The 22239-nt window shown below is 39.8% G+C and overlaps 1 protein-coding gene across 5 annotated transcripts in view; it reads right to left on the reverse strand.

Annotated features, from left to right (window-relative positions):
* SULF2 (sulfatase 2) overlaps nt 1-22239 on the reverse strand; it is a 58857-nt gene that overhangs the window by 19884 nt on the left and 16734 nt on the right. For all 5 annotated transcript variants that reach the window (XM_054391798.1, XM_054391799.1, XM_054391797.1 and 2 more), the window contains exons 3-9: nt 21478-21629; nt 18405-18574; nt 13625-13775; nt 11705-11880; nt 8593-8721; nt 7602-7658; nt 6769-6898 (exon numbers count right to left, since the gene is read on the reverse strand). In XM_054391798.1, coding sequence (XP_054247773.1) covers nt 6769-6898; nt 7602-7658; nt 8593-8721; nt 11705-11880; nt 13625-13775; nt 18405-18574; nt 21478-21629 — 965 coding nt within the window. The remainder of the gene's footprint in view (nt 1-6768; nt 6899-7601; nt 7659-8592; nt 8722-11704; nt 11881-13624; nt 13776-18404; nt 18575-21477; nt 21630-22239) is intronic.

Here is a 22239-nt window from a genome sequence, read left to right on the forward strand (position 1 = left end):
ACAATTTTCATTCCAGCTTATATCAAAACTCCAAAGGAAGAACCTTTCTTTCCTCCTGCAAAGCCCTGCAGTACAGCCACTCAAGCCCTCAAATAAATAGATTTTGCAATATATCCTGAAGTCCATCAAGCTCACGTCGTGCAAAACTTTCCAGACACCTCATTTAATCATTAAAGTTGTTCCAGCTGGAGATTTCTCACCATCTTCAGGCAGGCCAAGTTACCTGCCACCTACTGTGCTGGGCTTGTTCTAACACTTCTAACTCCATCCTCTATCCTACCTCCCACTGCACAACACACTCAGCTATTTGTGTGCAAAGCAGAAGAGTCTGGGCTTTAGTTTAATGGAGTGAAATCAGTGCTACCAAATGGAAATCTTATTCCAAGGTACACTGCAAGGGCTAAAAATGAAGACAATTGTAACTCTCCCCTCTAGCACAGACTACTTGCTGTGTGTATCAAGAATAAATTAGGACTTCAATATGTATGAAACATGAAGCTCAACAGCAGCAGTTCAGAGTGAACAGATGCCCGGCTTCCCTCCAGTAACACTATTCACCTCAGACATGCAAATGACCCCTTAGCAGAAACAGACATGTATTTTTGTGTGTCAAAATCCCATTATTTCCTTCACAGCCCCCCATCACCATGAAGTGGGTTCTGCATTATTGTGCATCAATGTCTTCTTAGTACTTCAGCAATCACAGATGTTAATTCAAAGTCATTACTTGAGGCCCCAATCAGCAGTAAACAGCCATGACCTTCCCCCTAGGAGCTTCTCCTACAAACCTCTCATTTCCCTCAGTGAATCTCTCTCAATTGACATTGTTTTCTTTGGGGGAAAGGGCTGATCACACCAGCCTTGCAAGATTCCAGTTGAAACATACAGCTTTCAGAGCTGAGCTCTAAATCATCATGCTGTGTTTCATCAGCTCCTCTTTTTGTTAAGTGAAAGAGATTCCATTCCTTTTAACATAGAAGTGAAAAGTGAAACTGTCTGATCAGTTAGCTGCCAGCAAGGCTCCCTCTCCCCAACAGTTTTAGAAATATAGGCTGCAGAAATCAAAGTTTCTGCAGGGTAGTAAAGTCCTCTGTCCCCACCAGCAACCTAACAGAAACACTTCAGCAGTAACCATTGTCTTTAGTTCATGTGGATGCCTTCTGAATTCCATCCTTGCTACCATATTAGATGGAGAACTAGAAAATTTGCTTTAATGACTAGAAATATTCTAACTTCTAGTCTAAATGGATTTATGAGTAGTCAGGATACTACTTCTTTTGTATGAAACAGTACAATTACAGTTTAGTTAGTATCAAACAGTTGAAGTTAGTTTAGTCAGCTCCTCTGCTGTGCTCTGCTCCTCATGTTATTTTTTTACTGGGCTAATGATGGCAATAAGACAAAGTAGCTCTACTACTTTCGCTGGCAGCTTGTCCTGCTGCTCAGCTCTCACAGGTTTCAAGAAACAGTCAAAGTGAATTTCCCGTTGTTTGTCTCATGCACATTACTACCTCTCTGTTCCTAATGACTGAAAATAATCAGTTGATACCTTCTGCAAAACACCTCTTGGATTCATGCAGGCAGGTTTCTCTCCTCAGATATTTTTTTTGACTGAATATGCCCAGTTCTTTAGCTTCTCCCAACAAGTATTATTTTCTTAATCTTTTAGTTTTTTTGGTTCCCCCCTACCCTGTACCCTCTTCCACTTTCTGCACTGGCATAGGATGAGTCCAGTTTCCTCTATTAATATTGTCAGTATATAAATTCTACTGCCTGCTCTTCATCCCAAGTGGGCATTTTATCATTACACTGACTCCTGGAGATCTACACCTCTGGTCCCAGTTTCAGTTGTCACACACTACATATCACTCAAACCTTAAAAATGTAAGAGGATGAACAATTCAGCAAAAAACCCATGGTAGGGCTTTTTAATACCACAAGCTGTAGCTGAAGTGAGGCAGGTGAATGACAAATTAGATATTCAAGCTAAATTTAAGATTACAATTATATAATCATTTATTATTAATACAGTAATTGGATTGTGGTACAAAATGGTCCCAGCTGCTATGTTAGGTACTGCAGAAGCTAAAGAGTGAGTGCAGCCTAAGCAGAAATTACATTAGTGGTGGAGGAAAAAAAAAACCAGCAGCAGCAAAAGGGGAATTGATTTGTCAGAAGTCCCACATCAAATCTGTAACAGTTCTGAGACTGAAGCTTGGCTCATTGTCTGTTGAACTAAACTACTCATAACAGGATAGGTGAAAAACTTGGGGGTTTTATTCAGTGTTGGTATTGATTTTGGCAAGCTACTTGCACCAACTGCTATAACGACACTGAGTTTAAAAATCTCAGTTAACAAGAGTTGCAAATTTCTTGGGTTTGTGAAGCAACAACAAGAGAAAACAAGAACAACAAAAAAAACCCCAACAAACCCTGTAAGTAAAATAGCCTCTGGAAATCATTATAGGCTATTTCTGGCTAAAGAAGGAAAACAGTTTTGTTAATTATATTTCCTCATAAGGAATACAATCCTTGAATAACAGCCTTAATAAATCATCATGATTTTAATTTTCATGGTTTGTTGCCCTCTAATTTTATCAGTTTGAGGACTGATAAAATTTTTAATGTATGAAGTTATCAACAAGTCATTTCTTGCTGCAGTCCCACATTAAGAACCGGATCCTGAAAGTTGCTGAGCACATGCAACCCACACTGGAATTCAGGAACTCCAAAGATCCTCCTGAAGAGCTGTTAAAATTATCTGGACTCTAGTTGGCTCAACAGGCCTCACTTATCAACAGAACCTGAATTCTTTAGTAACTTCAGGATCTCTCTGATAGGTACAGAAGAACTGGCCAACCAAGATACTGAGATTAAAAAATTTCTTCCCAGCTTTTGAAGAAACTCTTTACAAAACCTGACTTAGTTTCCTCAGTCTGGCTAACATAAATTCAAGTTACAGTGCCCTCAGGAAAAGAGGAAAACGTTAAGTCATTTTTCTACTGCTCCACCCTTGGCACTAATGGCTAATGATGAGCATGCAGCAGGAATGTGCTCTAGAGGCACCACTTAGGAACTGCTGTAGGAAAGCACACATTGATCAGAACAGTTTTCATCACTGCTATGCTGTGCTGTGTCAGAGAGCTGGGGACACCAGTCAAGGAAGTGACACACTTTTACTTATGGTATCTTCATACAAAAGAGAATAACCCTTCATAATCCTGTTATGGCACAAAGCAATCAGAAGGAAGATTGTTTCCTGCAGATGGTCTGCAAATGAAAGGTTTGATACAAAGTGCAAATGTTTGCATTCTCAATGGTCTCTGGTGAAAACTGTCATACAAACTAGATTTTTAATGCTCTTTAAAGGAAAATTCTACTTGTATCAAGTTTGCTTTGAAAAAAAGAGGTTTGAAAAAGAAATAATGTGAATCCAGACAACTCATTTTCTTCACAAGTTAGCAATATTATTGTACCATGCCACGTCCTGCTAACAATGAAATTAATTTTGATTTTTTTTCTTTTACATGTACAGGATAGATTCCCTACAGCAATCACCAGTGCTGCAGGTACTGCACGCTCCACAAACGTGCAGAAAGTTGGCAAATGATTTAGAGGCAGATTTTGTGCAGCTGTTGTTATGATACTGTGGAGCTGCTGAGAATACTCTACAGAGCAATGCTGATATCATAATTGGCTTCCACAAAAGCACATTAATGCAGGCTGCCAGATAAAAGGGGGTCAGCTTCCACTTACCAGCTAGTTTAGAATGAAAAGTTGAACTACACTGAAGAGAAAATTTGTGTGGAAACCATTAGGTACAAGGATAAATGTTTTTTATTTCATGTGGGAAGAAAGAGCTCATCTCTTTTAAATCCTTGAACATAAATGCTGAGCCATTCTTTCATCTGAGCCTACAGTCACCCTTTGTTGGATGCAAATAACTAACACAGACCAAACCTTACTAACTAAAAAAGAAAACATAGCAACACAGAATCCCACTGCACTCAGAAGAATTTACATATATTAGTGTTGCCAAAAAAAAAAAAAATCCTACATAATGGACTCTGAAACAAGGTTTTAAAGAGTGTGAATAGCCTCATCTCCATGATCCTGGTACACTCTTATCAAAACGATTATAGGTCAAGGAGGGTGACAGATTTGCAAAGGAAGAGCATTTTGTGGTGATAGAACTGAATTCACAAGCTTGCAGGCTCCCAAAGTAGAATTTCACATTCTCCATCTCACATTAAAGCTTTCTTTACCTCCCCATTACTCTAAGGTCTGTCCTTGTCTATTCTCATTCACTCCTTTCTGAGTCTGTCCTCCATTTGTGCTTGTCTCCTGCTCACACTTCAGATTCCCTGGCACTTCTCTGTCCCCAAAATGTTGTTTAAGTCAAAAGAGAGTCCCAACGACTTAGACAAGCTTTCACCTAATTCTCACCCAGACGTCTGTCCATCAGGACGTCAAAATTCACCTTTGGCACTGCACACTGCAGATAGAGTTAAATCCTGCAGGATTGGGAGACATCTGCTAAACAAGCAGGGTATCCACACACCAGAACCTCTCCCAAGGCAGTGCTATGGTAGTCATTTGGGCTCATTCTATTTACCATGCAGAACACCAGCAAACAAACAACACCCATTTGTCATTTGAGAAGTTAAGTCTGGCTTCTCTCTGAAAAGACTTCTGGGTGCACCCATATTTAGACACAATTTATCCTCAAATATAAGCACATTTATCTCCCACTATTCCTGCTGTCTAGACAGACTACTAGGATGCACTCTTCAGGGCAGGGGTTAGATGGATTGAGATTCCCTTGAGAGCCCTTTTCCAGGCTCTAATTGACTTGATTGTTAGGCAATTTTTCCTGATGTCCAACTTAAATTTCTTTTTTGCTCAATTTCATCCTATCACTTCCAATTAGGTCTGACTGAAATGCTCAAAACAATTCTTCTCCTCTGTCTCCTGCATCAGGAGCATCTCAGATGCAACAGAAGCATCTCTTATTAGCACACCTTCACTTTGGAATTCATTGGCAATTCCAAGTATGGAGATGACATTTAATGCCCACTCCTTAGAGATGTCAAAGAAATTTTATTATCCATGGAAGAAAACACAAGCCTGTGAACGTGTGTAGACAATACAGAGCCTTCCTCTTTTCTTCCATAACTGAGAAGTGGTAATTAGAGTAAGAAAGCCTGAACGTAGCTAACGTTACCCTATGTAAAGAGACAGCTTCAGTGACAACACGGAGCTAGGAAGTCTCTCTAACTCTCTGTTCTTACAATAGCATTCAAAATAATTGGGAAGATAAAGATAAAAGGAAGAAGTTGAAACATCTCTCAGTGGGAAAATCATGATGGGAAAGAAAAGCTGTATTTCCCCAAAGTACTTACTGGATGGTGTTGCAGTAGAAACCAATGACTTTCCCCCCAGTTTCTCAAGGAATATTGCAACTTCAAAAAAAACAATTGCTTGCTCTCATGCAGATAAAATTCAGCTCAAGACATCTGACGACAATAAACTACTGCACAAAATAGTACTTTAATTTCAGCATTTTTAGGAAGAACAAGACATTTTACCCTCTATACTAAATCTGATAAAGAAGCCAGAAGAGGAAAAGAGCATCTGGAAAATGCTTATAAATATAAATTGGATCCAAACACCTAAGGAATAACAGACTCACTTCACAGGTGCACTGAACTACAGGACTGGCATAGCCAGAAGCAGGGAGTCTGGCCTCTGAGAGCAGAGAATGAACTATTGCAGCCTACATGGCCCATTACTGACTACAGCCTTGGAAAGCCATTCAGATCATGTCTGCAACAATGGTTATACTCCACAGCAATTTGAACTGCCAGGACATGAGATAACATCAGTCTAGTAACAGACATATTAGCATGTGGATCCATCTACCTTCACACCTTTGTCCACATGGCCAGGGGAACAATGTGGTACAGTACTTCGGAGTACTCTGACCAGTACCTGGATGGCAAAGCAGTGGCACAGAGTCAATTTTGCCATGTTTCCAAAGGATGAGAATTCTCCCAAGAGTGGAGCTGCTGGAGATAGCTTTGCTATGCCTTTGCACTGCTCTGGTAAATTTACAAAACCTTATCCTGCACCAAGACCACATAATGATACCACTCTAAGGTATTTTGCCTGAATTGATTTCATATAACTTGCATCTGAAGTGAACAGATTTTCCTATCTGTCCAGAACAGTTTTGTAACGAGAGCAGTGACACACTCAGGGAACTCTCTGCCCATACACACAGACTGCCTGCAGCCTGAACTGCATGTGCCTTCACAGTGTATTTTGGAGAGGGGAGCTATACTGAGTTCAGAGAATGCTGGTTCCCCATTATTGTAGGTAATCCCAAATAACAACAAACTCAATTAAGAATTCAAAGCAAAGAAAGGCATATGTTGGAGGAGGTCAAATCTATTAGGTTCATTGTAGCTTCTTGTCACTAATGAATCCCAAACTACATTCTATTTGGGGACTAAAATGTTAAAAACAGCCTTGGCAGTTCTCTTGCCAGTAGCCAGGAATCAATACAGAGCCACTTGAATCAGCAATTTCCTGACTGACAGTCAATCTCATAAATGTTGTAATATGGTTTTGACCAAAGGGCACAGAATGAGCAGTTTGATTTATAAGCTGGCATTGAGGACAAAGTGAAGGACATGGTCACAGTTAAGATGTTAAGCTTAGCCCAACTACAACTGCTTACTTGCAGTCAGGGGCACAATGCCCTACCTGGCCAAGCTGTTCACAAGCTGTTTGATACTCAGCTCGCTGACAGAGGTCTTTCACACGCTGGTATTTGGGTAGAAAGTTTTCTTCTTGGGCATCTACCTTCTCATTCTCCCTCTTATGCAGCAGTTTACTGGAAAAGAAAAAAGAAGAAATTATTTTTGCATTAATAGTAATTCCAAGATATGCACAGCCTGCTGAAAAGGTTCAGAGGATTAGACTATCTTGCCAAGTCCGTAACACCACTGGTGGCCAAGACTTAATAGTCCAGTAGAAACTAGCACTTATTATCCTCTCTGATAGCACACAAATTATTCATAGCATGCTCTGAAGGAGTGTACAAAACCATGCAAAACCAGGACAGTTTGTTTCACGTCTGACTGACAGGCAGTACCAACAGTCAATATAAAGAGACCATCCCCTCCTCACTCTGCAGGGCTGCATGTCCAAATCTTTCATGCCTCCTGTTACAAATCAAGGCAGGGGCATAGAGGGAATGGCCAGCACATGAACATGCAGAGAACAAAGGTTGTTCACACTCCCATAATGCAAGCAGGAGGGTCAGGGGGCAGCAGCTGAAAGAAGAAGGGTATATACCTTTCCATCTCTCAGCCCAAGTAAATCTCCCCTTCCCCCACCCCAACTACACATTTCTGCAGGCAAAGGCCATACATCCCCTCCCATCACACAATCACTGCCATTAGGCATACTGCAGCCGTGTCCCTGCTGGCACAGCTAAATGGCTTTAGGTCTGCAGTAGAGTGCTGCTAGGGCTTTAGCTATTCAAGAGCCTTCTATTTAAAAAGACTGGGCTTTGTGATTAACACTTTACTTACCCTCTTTCCACTAGGAATGAGTCTCTCCACACCTTCATCTTTTTCTTTAAATGGAATCTAGGAGGAAACCAGAGGAGGAAGAAGCAATTCCCACAAAACCAGTAATCAAGTCATGCCCCAGTTTCTTCTCCCACCCCCAATTCAGATGAGAAACATTACATCTAACTGCACAAGGAGGGGGGGCATCCAGCTTTATGAGGCAGGCATATATGCCTCTCCAGTGCAAATCATGAACACATAGAGGGACAAAATCCTCAACAGATTCACACAGCACAACTATTTTAACATAAGCATGTTTAAGGCACAGGGGATTAACTGAATTGTCCTTGATCACAAAAGGATCACAAATTAAATCAGGATTTCCTGACTCCCATTTGGGTTCTTAACCTGCACACTACCCCCAAAGTATCCTATTCTAAAGCAGCTGCTCCTTTCCCCCTCTCCCTCCACCCAACTACTTGTAAAGCAAATCGCCTTCATCCCTTTTTCTGCTGATTTTCTCTAGCCAGCATCCAGCCTAATTCTCTTCCCCAGCCTTTTTCCAATGAAAGTATTGATGGAGGCTCTCAAATAAAGCTGTGCAATTCTGAGTACTACTCTGTCTCTGTGTTATAGTCTGATACACAACCAACCCCTTCAACTCAATTATTCTACAAGTTATATGAAATGCTCTGCTACAAATGATGCCACAGAGACATTTAAAATCTATAACTCATACAGTTAAAGACCTCCCTGTGTATCCCTCTCAGTGCTACAGATTGCATTTAGTATATCCAGGTGCCATATACACCATATAGCCAGTATATAAACCTGACAAAATGGATCAGTCACATACTGCCAAACAGGCCCTTAGCTTTTCCAATGAATGATGTACTTGTAGGGATGGGAATTTGGTTATATTTTCCTTTAAATTTGCTGCATGTTGCTGAATATTTGCTCAGTCCCCTGCACAGACACACGCACACTCCCACACACGTTTCCATTTTTTTACCTATTCACTGGTCTTTCAGAATCCAGAAGCTTCAGGATGGATTTGCCATCCATATCAGATGGAATATCCAATCCAGCAATATCTAGAATTGTAGGTGCGAGATCAATATTCAGCACAATGTGAGGATTCCTGAAAAAACACATGAGAATCTGGTTTAAAGCCTATGCAATGACACTAAGCAACTTCAACTCTTCTACAGAGACCAGGGATCTGAAAAGGCTCATTTTGTGACATCTGCAAAGAAGAAAAGAGGACACAGTCCAATTCTTTTTAAAATATAAAATACAGGTAAATTGGATAATCTCAACAGGGACTAATATAAAGATTTCAAACTTGAGCACAGAGCATTTATGAGAAAGCAACGGAGTTCATAAGGCAAAGTTAGTTAATTATTGCAAAAGAAGGTTCAAAAGTCTTTCAGAATATGAGAAAGCACTGGAAAAACTCCTTGGGTGTCTTATACAATCAAAGTGTCTGCCAAATATGTTGATGACTTCAAAACTAGATTTGGCAGGTAGCACACACTTCATCTATTTCAAAACATGGACTAGAAAGAAGTACCTCAGCTCATACCACAGCAAGCATGTTCTGAAGAAAACATGAGGAGGAATATATTGCTAGACACTACAGCAAATAACTAAAAGTTGCTGTTAACGTATTGTGAGGCAGAGAAAAAGGAAAGAGATCTGGAAGGAAAAAGCAGAGAGGAAGCAGTGATAGAGAAAAGATTAAAAAAAAAAGATGCAGAATATAAACCCCAGCTCTAATTGAAATACTATCAAATCTTCCCAAGTGCACAGCTATGTATTCTGCAAACACTCAGCAACAGCCATGCCCTGTTACTCAGCGGAGTACAGCATGTGTTCCTCAGCCACCACAGTTAACAGGACAATATTTGAACTCACACTGACTTCAAATTTGGCTAAAACTTCGGCATCAAATCCTGAGGAGCACAGACAGCTCCTATTCCCAGATGCCTTGAACTGCCACAGCTAAATGTTAGTGAGTTCAGGGATCAGAACATCTAGTTGCACAGCCCAGCATTCCATAGCCAAACGCCCACATTTCTAATTGTGTAACTAAGTTTTACTGTGGGTCTGGTTTTGCAGGTCTTCAGTTTATATTGGGCCAAACAAACACATTTCAAATATGTCAATGAGAGTGTTGGGTAATTACTGATAATAATACATCTATCCATACTGTTTAGCAGCAGTTCTTTTCCTTATTTCTTTTTTTAAAGAAAATAAAAATCAAGGCAAGCACTTAATTTCTCAAAAGTAGGAAAAAGAAGAAAGTGAGCACACTGCTACCCAGTCTCCTACAGCACTGAGTTTAAAGGATCACTATGCTATGCTTTGCAGGCACAAAGAAAGGATGGGACCAGATGGGCTGTTACACATGTCAGTGCAGAACTCTAGCTCCAAATACAGAACAGAAAAAAAAGCTGCTAAATTCACCCTAATTAATGAGATACCATTTAAAAATTACTACATTTTTGAGCAAGCAAGCAAACAGGCACTGACAAGAGCATGGATGATGAATTAAATTGATGTACCTAATTTGATTTTAATTACTAATAATTGTGGTGTAGCATATTTGGTAATAGAAATGAGAGCTTAGTAATGACTTGCTACAGTGACTGCTATTAAATCTTTGTTGGTATCAAAAGGGAGTCATGACAACTACTCTGCAAGAAAAACATAAGGTTCATGCAAAACATGGATAATTGAAGTCCTATCATTCAAAGAAAATCAGGCTGAAAGGAAGAATCAATTATCAACTCCCCCTCCAAGGTATTTTATTCTGTTCCTCCCATTTGTTGTACCATGGGCTCTGTTCTGTTAAGACTCTGTCAGGCTGACTCCTCTAACAGAAACACTTTTTCATCTTCAGAAGCCACTGAAAAATAAAACGTAATAGAAAGGTTTCACAGCTTTTATATATGTCTGGGTGTAAATATCCTTGAACTAGAGCAGACAGGAGATGGCTGGTTGCTAGCATCAAATGTTGCAGAAAACCAGCTCAGTCCACTTGGGCTGTATTAGCATTGCCTCTCCAGTCAAACCAAAAACTGCAGTTGAAGGGAAAGACAGCATGTTAGAAGGCTATTCCACCAGCTCACTTGAAATTCTGTGGACAGAATTTCAGTGCTGAGGTAATATATTTAACTCCACCTGAGGAATCCCTCCTCTGCTGTTCATTTTACATGTGTGACTGCTGTTAAATAAATTAGACACACAGTGCAATAGCTACAGAACGTCACATTCCTGTGCCTACTGGTAACGTGAATCAGTGAATTTAACCAGCAAAGGCAAGGAAATTTTTTTTGTGTAACTACTTGCTGCCCTATCACACACTAGAGATCAATTCCTCTGTGGTAAAGAGAAAAAAAAAAAAATCCATGTGGAAGACTTTGTGTGCATGTTAATTATGCTAAAACATGCACCCTGATATAAATAAAAGGCAGAAAATGATGGCACTCTGTCCAAAATCATTACTTAAGTGCAAATATTTGCTGTTGAAATAATTGCTTAGAAAGTGTATTTACATAATTTCTCAGCTGATCAAAGCTACCATTTTAATTAACAGTCACATTCTGCACGCTTACATGCATCCAACAAACAGCCCTAACCATGTAATCTCAAAGGAGGAACCACAAGGAATATTTTGTGGATGACAATGTCTGACCTATTGCGTACTTCAACGTTCAGCACTAATTATCTACTGTGGCAGTGAGCATTATACAATGTATTTTTTACCTTGAAAATGTCTCACTAATGTGTATTATTTGCACCCCTCAAAAGGAGGCAAATAAGCATTTCCTAAATTGGATATATTTCAGAGTGGCTTTTTCAACCACAAAAGTGGCTTCTGCTGTACACCTACGCAAGCAGAAAGGGAATGGCATCAATCCCTGACTATCTTACACCACCACATGCTATCAATTCTGCTTTCTGAGTAGACATATTTTTCTGCCAAAGATGAGGAGGAAATCAGTCAGGATGGGCAGAATTTTGTGCCTCCATCTGGATGCCTGGTCAGTGTGACTAGAGGCACAAACATAAAGGATTTTTCTGGTCACAGCATACACACACAACAGCCAAGAACTTACAAGGACCCAGCTTCCACGTTTGGACCTCGGACATAAAAAGGAACTCTGATATCAAACTCATATGGCATGGACTTTCCTTTCACCAGCCCAAACTGTCCAATATGATAGCCATGGTCTGCTGTGTATATTATATAGGTGTTGTCCAGTTCACCTGTTTCAACCAATGTATTGTAAATCTGAAAGAAAGCAAAACGAAGTGTGAAATTCATTCCACTGGTAAGTACTCTGTGTAATGTATCACTGGTTCTGTCTATGTATAATATATAAACAAGTAACAGGTCAGGATGGCACTGAATTACCACCAGGAACCATATGGAACACTACCTGAATATCGTGGCTATTACAAAGGTAAACTTCTGGTTTCTGTTTTAAGGTAAACACATTTGCATGTCAGTTTCAAGTGTTTGGGTTCAGTATTCTGCATGAGAGCTGTCAAGAAAGTACTAAAAACATGTGGTAACCAAGATAAAAAGTTTCAAGGTGATAGGCATGTTTGAAATTTTCTCTTCACCTTTATCTTTTTCCTGCAGCAAAGAATTTTAATAAAATGACAGCAGTTTGAATCTCACACTTACTTAAGCAACACTCAACAATCCTGCCTTCAGACAAATAAGCCCCCATTATGCAGATGATTTGCAAAATCTCTTCTAGATAAGTATCACTCACACTCTTTCACTAGCTGGAGAACTGAGAGAATTAATGAGGAACTTAACTCTGCCTGTGAATGGTTCAGTGGATTCACATGAGAATCTTCATGTACCAACTCAAGCACCAAAGATCAATTTATATTGGGCAGGGGGGCACCATCAAAGTGGTGTCTGAGAGAGATCCACATCAGCACAGAAGCAAACAAACTCTGCAGTTTTGGTTTTGGGGGGAGTGGGTGGTTCTTTTTGGGGGTTGTTTTTGTAGATATTGAAAGACTTTTAGATGCACATAATTCAATCAAAAAGATCACTAACTCGGTGACTACAACTTAAAAAACAACCTAACTGATCTTGCCTGCAGCCAATCACCCAAAATGATTAACTAAACGGTAAATCAAAGCAGTCTAGTAAAATAGCCAATCTGCCTGAACGCTGCTATCTCAGCCATCTAAACAGGTTCATTAATGTGAAGCAGAGATCATACCTCTCTGAATCAGTAATTGTAAGACATTAGTAACAAGTTGATGCAATGCCATCCAGATAATCTCATCTTTGCCTTACAGGACTCCTCTTATTTTACATTCTGCTTTTTTGAGTAAGGATGCCAAGAGATAAGCAGTAAATTGCAACACCCTTAAACCTGCCTTGCTGCAACTGCAACCCCTTTTTTTTTTTTTCCCCCAGAGTAGCTTTTAGCTCATTCAGATGCTTCTTTCAAGACACCCAGCTTGCACTAGGGGATTTCATTGCTACACAATGCAGACTGAGTTTATAAAGTATCTACCTATGTATTTATCTACTTCTGACACTCAACGTCCCAGCCCTTTTTTACCAAGGGTTTATTCCAATTAAGACTCCTGCAGCATCACTGCTGCTGTTACTCTTCTCTCAGAAACTCAGTGTTAGAGAATCAAAATAGGCCACAGGTAATTAGTTCCAACAGGCTGGACAAGGGCTTTAGAGATCTCAGATCATGTATTTTTTGACTTTATACATACATAATAAAGGAGGTGATCTCTCCCTTTCCCCCTTAATCAGTAGTGGCTCAGCAGCAAGAAACCAACTCACTTATACCACAAACTCACAGTATCTGTCTTGAGAAGATGAGGATCCTTAGACAAAATTCTCATAGGTGAGAGGATTACACACTATTTCAACTTCATGTAGTCCTCCTCCTCCCTTTCCCCTTATCTTCACATACAGCACAGCTTGGAGCTTAACTCAAAAAACAAGTAGCCATTCAGCCAAAGAGAAAGCAACTACTGATGTTTACCATCTCCATAGAGTCATCCACAGACATGAGCGTTTGCAGGCGCTTTCTCTGCAGCATGTTAGTGAACTCCATGTGGATAGGTTTCATGGGACCCGTGTACCTCATTATCCAGTGCTTGTCTGGGTTGGGAGCATAGTTGTAACTGGGAGTGCTAAGGAACAGAGACAAAAGCAGAATGCTTTAGCAGCGCAGAAAAAAAAGCCAATACCAATAGCAACAATTTCTATTTGATCAAGGCTATAGAAGGTGCTCTCTGAGGTGCACGAGAAAAATATTACATTTACTTTAGAAGAGCCTTACACTTTTACATTCTATATGAAAGATGGGAGAAGAAAAACAACTCTGGGGGGAATAAAATCTATTAAAAGTGTAAACACACATTGTTTTTTGCAGAGGCTTCACACTACCAAGGGTACATTTCAAAGCCAAGAAACTACCCTCAGAAGTTTAATTCCACAAGCATGATCTGGATGAAGCATGGACTAGAGAGTTCCTGCTCACGTCACTGCTTTGCTTGCACTGTGCCCACACAAGCACCAAACATACCAGCTTGTGCCAGCTGTTTAACAATAACTACAGAACTTGCTGAAAAGGTTCTACTCTACTCTTTAAGAGCTTTTTTTAAGTGAACATGTGTGGCTACTTGAATACTTCCACACTCAAGTATGCAGAGGAGCAGAGACACTTTCCCTAGTGGCATCAAAGTGCATGTAAGCTCATGGCAAGCAGAAGTGGATACATAGCCAGCTTTTTAAACCTGCCAAGAAAAGCAGTGGTGAAGGGAAACAGGACTCTATTTTGCAGACACTGTCCAGCCACCAACTCCTTTGTGATCATTAGAAAATGTAAGTCCCTGCAAAAGCCCAAGAGTTGGATTCAATGTTCTTTTAGAATCTTGGATGCCACTCTCTGTTTTCATAATTCTGGGACACTGTCAAAGTGATGAGGAGAAATATCACTCATTGTCCATAATGTCACATTACTGGTAGATCCAGAGCTTGCTTTTCTGTGCATAATTATATTGCTCTGGGTTAGCTGGAGCTAAACAAAAGATTTATTTTGATATATCATTACCATGATGCTGACTCTGCACTGACAACTTACTAGAAAGCCATATTAGAGTTTGCATTTGCAAGAAATAATATTTTTACCTGCCTTATTTATTCCTAAAGAAGTTTGTCATCACTTAAGAACCACCTTTGTCAGTACCTTCACCTGCAGAGTCTGAATTAATAAAAGTTACTTTTCCTAAGTGATTTGTTGAGCCTTTCTTTTTTCATTCAAAGCAATAAACTCAGTCTGTACAAATATGCAAGCTGAGAGGGTGACACGGTGACATAAGAACAAACCAGCAGATACTCAGTTATTTTCCCCTTCCCAAGACACAGTTCCCTTATAAATTCAGCTCCTGCTTGTCAAATATCTACTGTTGGTTTTGTGTATGCAACAGAGCAGCAAATTATTAAGACAATAGTAGAAGTTGAAACTTCTCCTCCAAATACTGTGTGTATATAATGTGTCTTTGAATGTGACAGGTAGTCTTAAGAGTTTTAATATAAATATGAAATTAATAACCTGACAGTGAAATGTTTTATGCCAAAAGCCTCTGTTAGATGCAATCTGAAAAATGTGCATAGGTGGCAAACGGAGGCTTCTTCATACAGGGAGGAAAGGGCTGGTGTTTATTCTCTCTTTATTGTTAAACAGTCTCTTGAATTTCAGAATGTTACTGTGGCTGAAATAATGACATTGCTCCTTTGAAAATGCTGACAGTTATGGAAACTGTTGCTATGTGATGCCCAGAATGAATCAAAAATGCTTGGCAAACTCCTTTTCAGCTTACTTTGTGATTTCCTGGCTGATTTGAAACCTCCTGCTGTTTAATCCAACCAAAGCCCATGATTTTCTTTGATTACTACAAATGTAACCCTCTTACACTTAACAGATTTGTCTGTCTTACAGAAAAAACACACAAACATCACATTTCTAGAACTTGGTTAAGATAACCTCTTCAAACCTATTCAGAAGATAAGTCCTAGTCTGATTGCATTTGACCTTGGAAAAGATGGGTGGTAAAATGTGCCCTCCATAAAAATAACATTTCTGATCACTGCTGAAGTGCCCAGCTGTTGCACTCTCCAATGCTATCCCTACAGGCAGTGAAAAAGGAAAACCAGCCATGTAGCCTAGGGATTTGCTATAGGAATGCTGGTTGATGTGGATACTTGTCAGACAAGAAATGACTGCAGATGCACATGAAAAGGAGCTCTACAGAACAAGGTGGAGAGAGACTGCAGTATAGGGTGGAACGGCCATACCAGCTAGGATATGTAATAATAGAAGCGAGAGAACAGCAGCATGAATTAGCAAGGGAAACACAAAGCACAGTTCCCAAGCAAAACAGCATGCCAACTGTCAGTCTCCCCTAAAAGTCATACCACTAACTTTTAGCTACTCCTCACAGCACAGGATGGATGTCACTGTGAGCATGACAGTCACACCTTCCCTTTGCTTTGTGGGTACAGCTCAAGAAGCCACTTGCAGGCTTTGCTAGCTCTGCCACAAGGAAAAGTACAGAGACACACCGCATGGGTACAGCCTCCTGATTCTAGGACTGGGCAAAGACTTGGTGCAGGCTATCCCTTAGTGCCTTAGGGAAATTCCTAAGAAGTGTTCTACCTGGTAGTGATAGGACTAGGAGGAATGGAATGAAGCTGGAAGTGGGGAGATTCAGGCTGGACATGAGGAAGTTCTTCCCCATGAGAGTGGTGAGAGCCTGGAATGGGTTGTGCAGGGAGGTGGTTGAGGTCCCATCCCTGGAGGTGTTTAAGGCCAGGCTGGATGAGGCTCTGGGCAGCCTGATGTAGTGTGAGGTGTCCCTGCCCATGGCAGGGGGGTTGGAACTGGATGATCCTTGTGGTCCCTTCCAACCCTGACTGATTCTATGATTATGATCCTTTCCTACCACATCCACAGGACAACACAGCAGTGAGAGCTGCCCCCATTGCTTTATCACTGGCAGATTCATCTGCCACTGAAGGCTTTCTGGGAACAAGGTGGGGGAAAAAGAGAAAGTAGAGAACTAATTTGCACATACAGTGAGCGAGTGGTACACTTCCTCCATTTTCACTCTTAAACCCAGGCCAGTGAAAACCCTGACAGATTATCACTATGTAGTGCTGGGAAAATTGTTGAGCATAAGATTGGCAGTTTTCTTTGCACAAGGTGTACGCAAAATCCTGTTTATGTTCGTATCCAAAAGAAAAAAAACACAGCTCCTTGATCTGCTATGACAACTTGTTTCTTTACAAACAAAATTTGTTTCCACAAAGTGCTTCCTGTATAACTGTTTTAATTTCAAGGAAAGTCACCTACAACTAAACCCAGCTCTGTGTAGCTACTTTCATAGTTAAGAATATAAACATAGGTTGTGTGAAAAATTAAATCTAAGCCATGAGTAAAAGAAAAATAGATGGAGTTTGAATTTTTCACTGCTGGCCTTCTTCAGATCCTTCTACTCTTTCATTCAACTAGCATAATTAAATTGCTACAGAACGTTGCTTGATAAATGGTTATCATCTCTGAGATATGAAGCCTTTCACAGGCACCGAGGTCAATACTGGATATAAGCTGAGAGAAGTTGCTCATTTGGCATTTTTGTAATTTTCATTTCAAAGAAAATAAATGAGCATAAGATGGCAAACAGACACAAAATATTGCATTGCTGTAGATCTAGGACACAGATTCTCTTTGGTAGCTGAGCACAAAATAATTAAATATAGAATTCTAAGTTATGCGACACCTAGACAATAGAACAAAAGGAGGATTTTCCTCTCAGACTCTATTTTAAATAAAGTAAAAAGGCTCAAATGGATTGCAACTGGACCTTGGACTAGCCCTGAGCACTGATTATTATTTCCACTAGCTCTCGGTTCCTTCACAAATCCAAAATAAAACAGAATTCCCCTTGGAAAAAAAAAACACAAAACAAAAAAACCAAAACCCCAAACCTACAGACCCTAAGGAAAGCATGGAGGAAGAAAGTTACAAATGTTAAACACCAATGAAGGCATGAAGCCAGCAATTACAGAAATACTGGAATGTTTTCAGTGTGCCAAAAGGTGATTTGGGAGAAGGATTCATTTTATCAGCATACAAGGAGATGCCTGTAATGGCATTTTACAGAGCTGTACCTGTAAAAGGTCTCTGTGCTGCAAACAAGAACCATCTCATCATGGAGCTTCTGAACATGTTGACTCAGGAAGTGGGTGATACTGCTTTTGGGACCCATTCAAGACATTGTACTGGGTCATGTACAGACACATCAGCTCATTCAGAAATAGCTTGTCTAATTTGGTGCTGCAGGCTTTTATCTCCTTTCTTTGCACATATGAAACAGGAATATTACATATTGCATACTATGTGATTTTTGGTAATAACCATAAAATAATACAGTTTATACATAAGGACAGGGAGAGAGAGTTTCTTCCCCTGAGAGATTACAACCCAAGAACCAACTCTTAACCCTTCCCTGATCAAAATAAAGCAGTGTTTTACTTCCCAAATAGGTTGTAACAATGTCCAGTGAATGCAGCTTGAGTGCTGTGTTCTAGATGCAGAAGCCATTCTCAAGAAACTTTTACTAGTCTGAAGAAGTTAGTTAAAAAAAAAAAAAAATCAAAACTGTTATTATGTATTTGTGACAAAGTTATGGTAAGAATATTATAAACCAAACATTGTTCCCCAAACCTGGAAGTGAAAAGGGTTTATTTTTCCTTACATGTGTTGTGAGGCATTAGGAAAAAGATGTGAGTACTGAGGAGCTGAATCTTCAGGGCCGTGGGGAGCTGCATGGCTTATAACCATCAGTACAGGCCTGTGAGGATACATCTTCTTTGACATTCTGAAGAATGTAATACTGTCATTGGTGATCAGATCAGTTAGATAATCCTGCAAATAGAAGTAAAAGTATAATGAGATACTTGAAAAATAATTTCAAGCTGGGGGGTGAGATGGGAAGGTCTGAGGTATTACAGAAACATGAAAAAAGAAGCTACTTCACTCAGAATGGGAGGAGAAAGGAATAAGTTATAGATGTTAACACTTCAAAAACTGAAACCAACTCATTCTTGATTCTCTGCCTAGAAATATGAAAAGCAACAGCTTCATCTCAGAAATGAAGGATATTAAAGGAGGTCAAGTAGGACTCTTTTTTCCCAGAGTGTGTAATTATATTATGAAGATCACAATACTACATACAATGGCCAAGTATTAATTAAAAAAACCTACAAGTCAATTGCTTTGCTTTTGGTGTTGGTATCTTCAAGGTACATTGTCTGACTTTACAGTATAGAAGTGCTTTAAAATCCCAATGGCTTGATGCTCACTTGTCTAACCTTTTTCTGAGCCAGAGGACACCAAAGCTAGAAGATGCTGGGCTAATTGGATCAAAAAACTCCTTCACTGTTAACAGACACAGTGACAATCCAATAAAGATATAGCTCCAGCAAATAAACTGCTGGGAACTTTGAAAACTTCCTTTGGAAAATATAGACCATCTTTCTCTTTTTCTAAGCATCATTATTATTCTTCTGACACCTGCAGGAGCTGTATGGATTGGAGGCACTATTTTTAATGACAAGCCATGTTCTCTCAGGCTGCATCACACGAATCGTTCAAATACCAGCAGGATATGAAAGTGCACCCTTAAAAACCAAAATAATAAGTGTGCGGTTGCAGCTGAATGTAAAATCAGACACAACATCTGCCTCTGGTCAATTGAACATACTGGGTTGCACTTGCTTTTAAGTACAGCTTTGTGTCTGTGGGTCAGGTGGGTCAGATGCTTGCTCCTCTTTACCACTGACACCATCCTTGCCCTGAGAAGTCAGCTTATCACTCAAAGGCAGCCTTTTTCACTGATGCCATTGACTTGCTGAGTTATTTCCTGTGATTCCCAGAACACGGCTGGCAAAGTCTCCCTTTTTTTCACACATGGTCCAACATGAGGCAATCTTTCATGGAACTGCTATGATTATGACTGTTATTGATATGGTATTTTCATTCATGACAGCAGATGTTATGACAGACATAATTCCATGGAAGTTTGCTGCAGGACCTCCATTCATAAGCACGTGAAGGGGAAGGGAGAATGTACAACAGGCCAAACCAAAGCCAAACTGACTTCTGATCATACTTCCCCACTGCTTGAGACCACCGTGACAGCTGGGAGAGAACCTGGGAGTGCTCTCAAAAATGCACTGACATTTATCTGAAGCATGCCTGTTCTCTAAGCTGGTTAGTCCCTTCTTTAAGTGCGTAACTCATCTTTGATTGAGCCATTGCAAGAGTTTTGAAAAGTTTTCACCTGGTTGAAGTATGAATCATTTGAATTCAATGGTGTTTTTTTTTAATTACCAAAGTCAGTCGAAAACCTAAACCATACAAAAAAACCCCCAAAACAACCAAACACTTTCAGGTATGGTATACATAAAACAGAGGTGAAGATATTGGAACATAAAGTTCCCTCTTGGCTTCTTGGTACAATGGTGTGCTGTGAAATCACTTGCCTGACACTATTCTATGTAAGATATATTTCTGTCATAACATTTTTGGTACATGGCTGTGAAGATTAGCTCTCTCATTCTTCATTGATCAGAAGGGAAATAAAAGACAATTTTGTACATCAGTTGCCCCTTCCCCTTAGCAGCTGATGAAAGAAAAGGAAAACTTAGAAGCCTGTCATGTTTTATCCTTTCAACACAAAGTACATTCAATTAAAAATGGCAAATAAGGGAGGGGAAGGGGGAAATTACACAGACATCAATCTTATAAAGGAAAAAATTACTATAAACACATTGCTAATGAAACACAAATAGGGAAGCAGGATTTGTGCTCAGTAAGAGAAAAGAAATCAAATTCCCATTGAGCAAATACAGCTTACAAATTATCATCACTCCAGAATCCATAAATTTCCTCAGAAACACACTACAGCGGTTTATGGATATATTTCTTTACCATCACACTTCAGAAGCAATTCACAACGTTTTAGGAATTCATAAAAGCTGGATCCTTTGCAAAAGTAACACTGAAATAAAACTCCTGACTGCAAGCAGATAACTGTTTGAGCTGTAACTTGTGCTAGAAGGGGGGTGGGGGGGGAGGAAGGGAAAGGGAAAAAAAGAAAGAAAAAGAAAGAAACTGTATTTGACAATGACTATCAAGCATTTTTATAAGTTTGGCCAGGGTAAAACATCCTTGCAAGGACATTAGGAAATATATCTGCCTATAACAATGCACAGAGATACAAACTTAATAGTTAAATTTCCACTCATTCAGAATTGCCATAAGATATACCAAGATACTATGAACTCCATCATATTATGGCTGTGAAACAAGTTCCTTAAACTAACATAAAAGATAGGTCTAGCTGGAGGGAACTGGATTCTTATCTCATTTACTTTTGTGTAACTCCACTGGAGCCAGTCCTATACCAGGGGAATAGATGACAATCAGATTCAGCACACAATAATTAAAGTACAAAGCACAGAAAAAGTTATCATGCAGCATTTAAATCCATTTTCATATCTTCAGCTCATAACACACAATCTAGTCTCAGGACATTCTGTTTGTTTCCACTGCTGCTAACAATGTTTTCAGTAACATGACCCTCCCAGAACGGACGATAAGGAGAAGCCCAAACACGATGCCTGTTGGGGTGTAGCTAATGTTACACATGGCAGCTTTCAAGTATGAAAAGAATTCTTTAGTTGGACAGAAACCACAAAGAGCAGCTTTCTCCAAGTCATGTCCAAATGTTAAAAAAAAGATAGAAGTCAGTAACTGGGCCTTACCCTGGAGTAGTCATATCCATGCTTCTCCTTCACTCCATTTCTACAGAGTGTGTAGTTGTAAAATCGAGAGTTTTTAAGCAATCCAACCCATTCTTTCCAACCAGGAGGCACATAGGAGCCATTGTATTCATTAAGATACTTTCCAAAGAAAGCTAGGGGCAGAGAAAGCAGAAACATAGTAAAAATGTGTAACAGCAATACTTCAAAGACACCATCTTTAACTATATTCTTTGCTTTTTGTCTCTTCATTCTAAGTTCTAAGTTTGCCTGTGTTTATTTCAGAGTTCCATAACGCAGACCTTTTGATTTATAACCTGACTACCTGTGAGAGAAACTCTACCACAATTACCATTATATTTTCTTTACTGCCTGATACATTCAGAGTCAGATGAACTAAACTAAGAATGCTTAAAGCAGTGCCAGTTGCCACATTACCTCATCCTCTTCTGAATCACCCAATTTAGCCACATTTTTCATTTAGGTTACACCCACTTAAGCCATCTCCACCTAAGGAACTGGCAGAAGCAGTGAAGTCACTAATATGAAGGCTGGCCTGGGAGAAATTATGACAAATGAGGACCATAAATATGATGATGTTTTAAACTTACTGCATAGAAGTGAAGCAGCCACCTGTTTGGCAGAGCAAGTGGAGAATGAACATAAGGATTCTTACAGAGCACAGGGCAGGCATTTGTGTCACCCTCCCAGAAGAGCTATGTGCTAGGCCTTGCTCTGGAAGCCACAAGTGTACAGACAAATCAT

The sequence above is a fragment of the Indicator indicator genome, chromosome 24, assembly GCF_027791375.1.
Source record: "Indicator indicator isolate 239-I01 chromosome 24, UM_Iind_1.1, whole genome shotgun sequence".
Lineage (NCBI taxonomy): Eukaryota > Metazoa > Chordata > Aves > Piciformes > Indicatoridae > Indicator > Indicator indicator.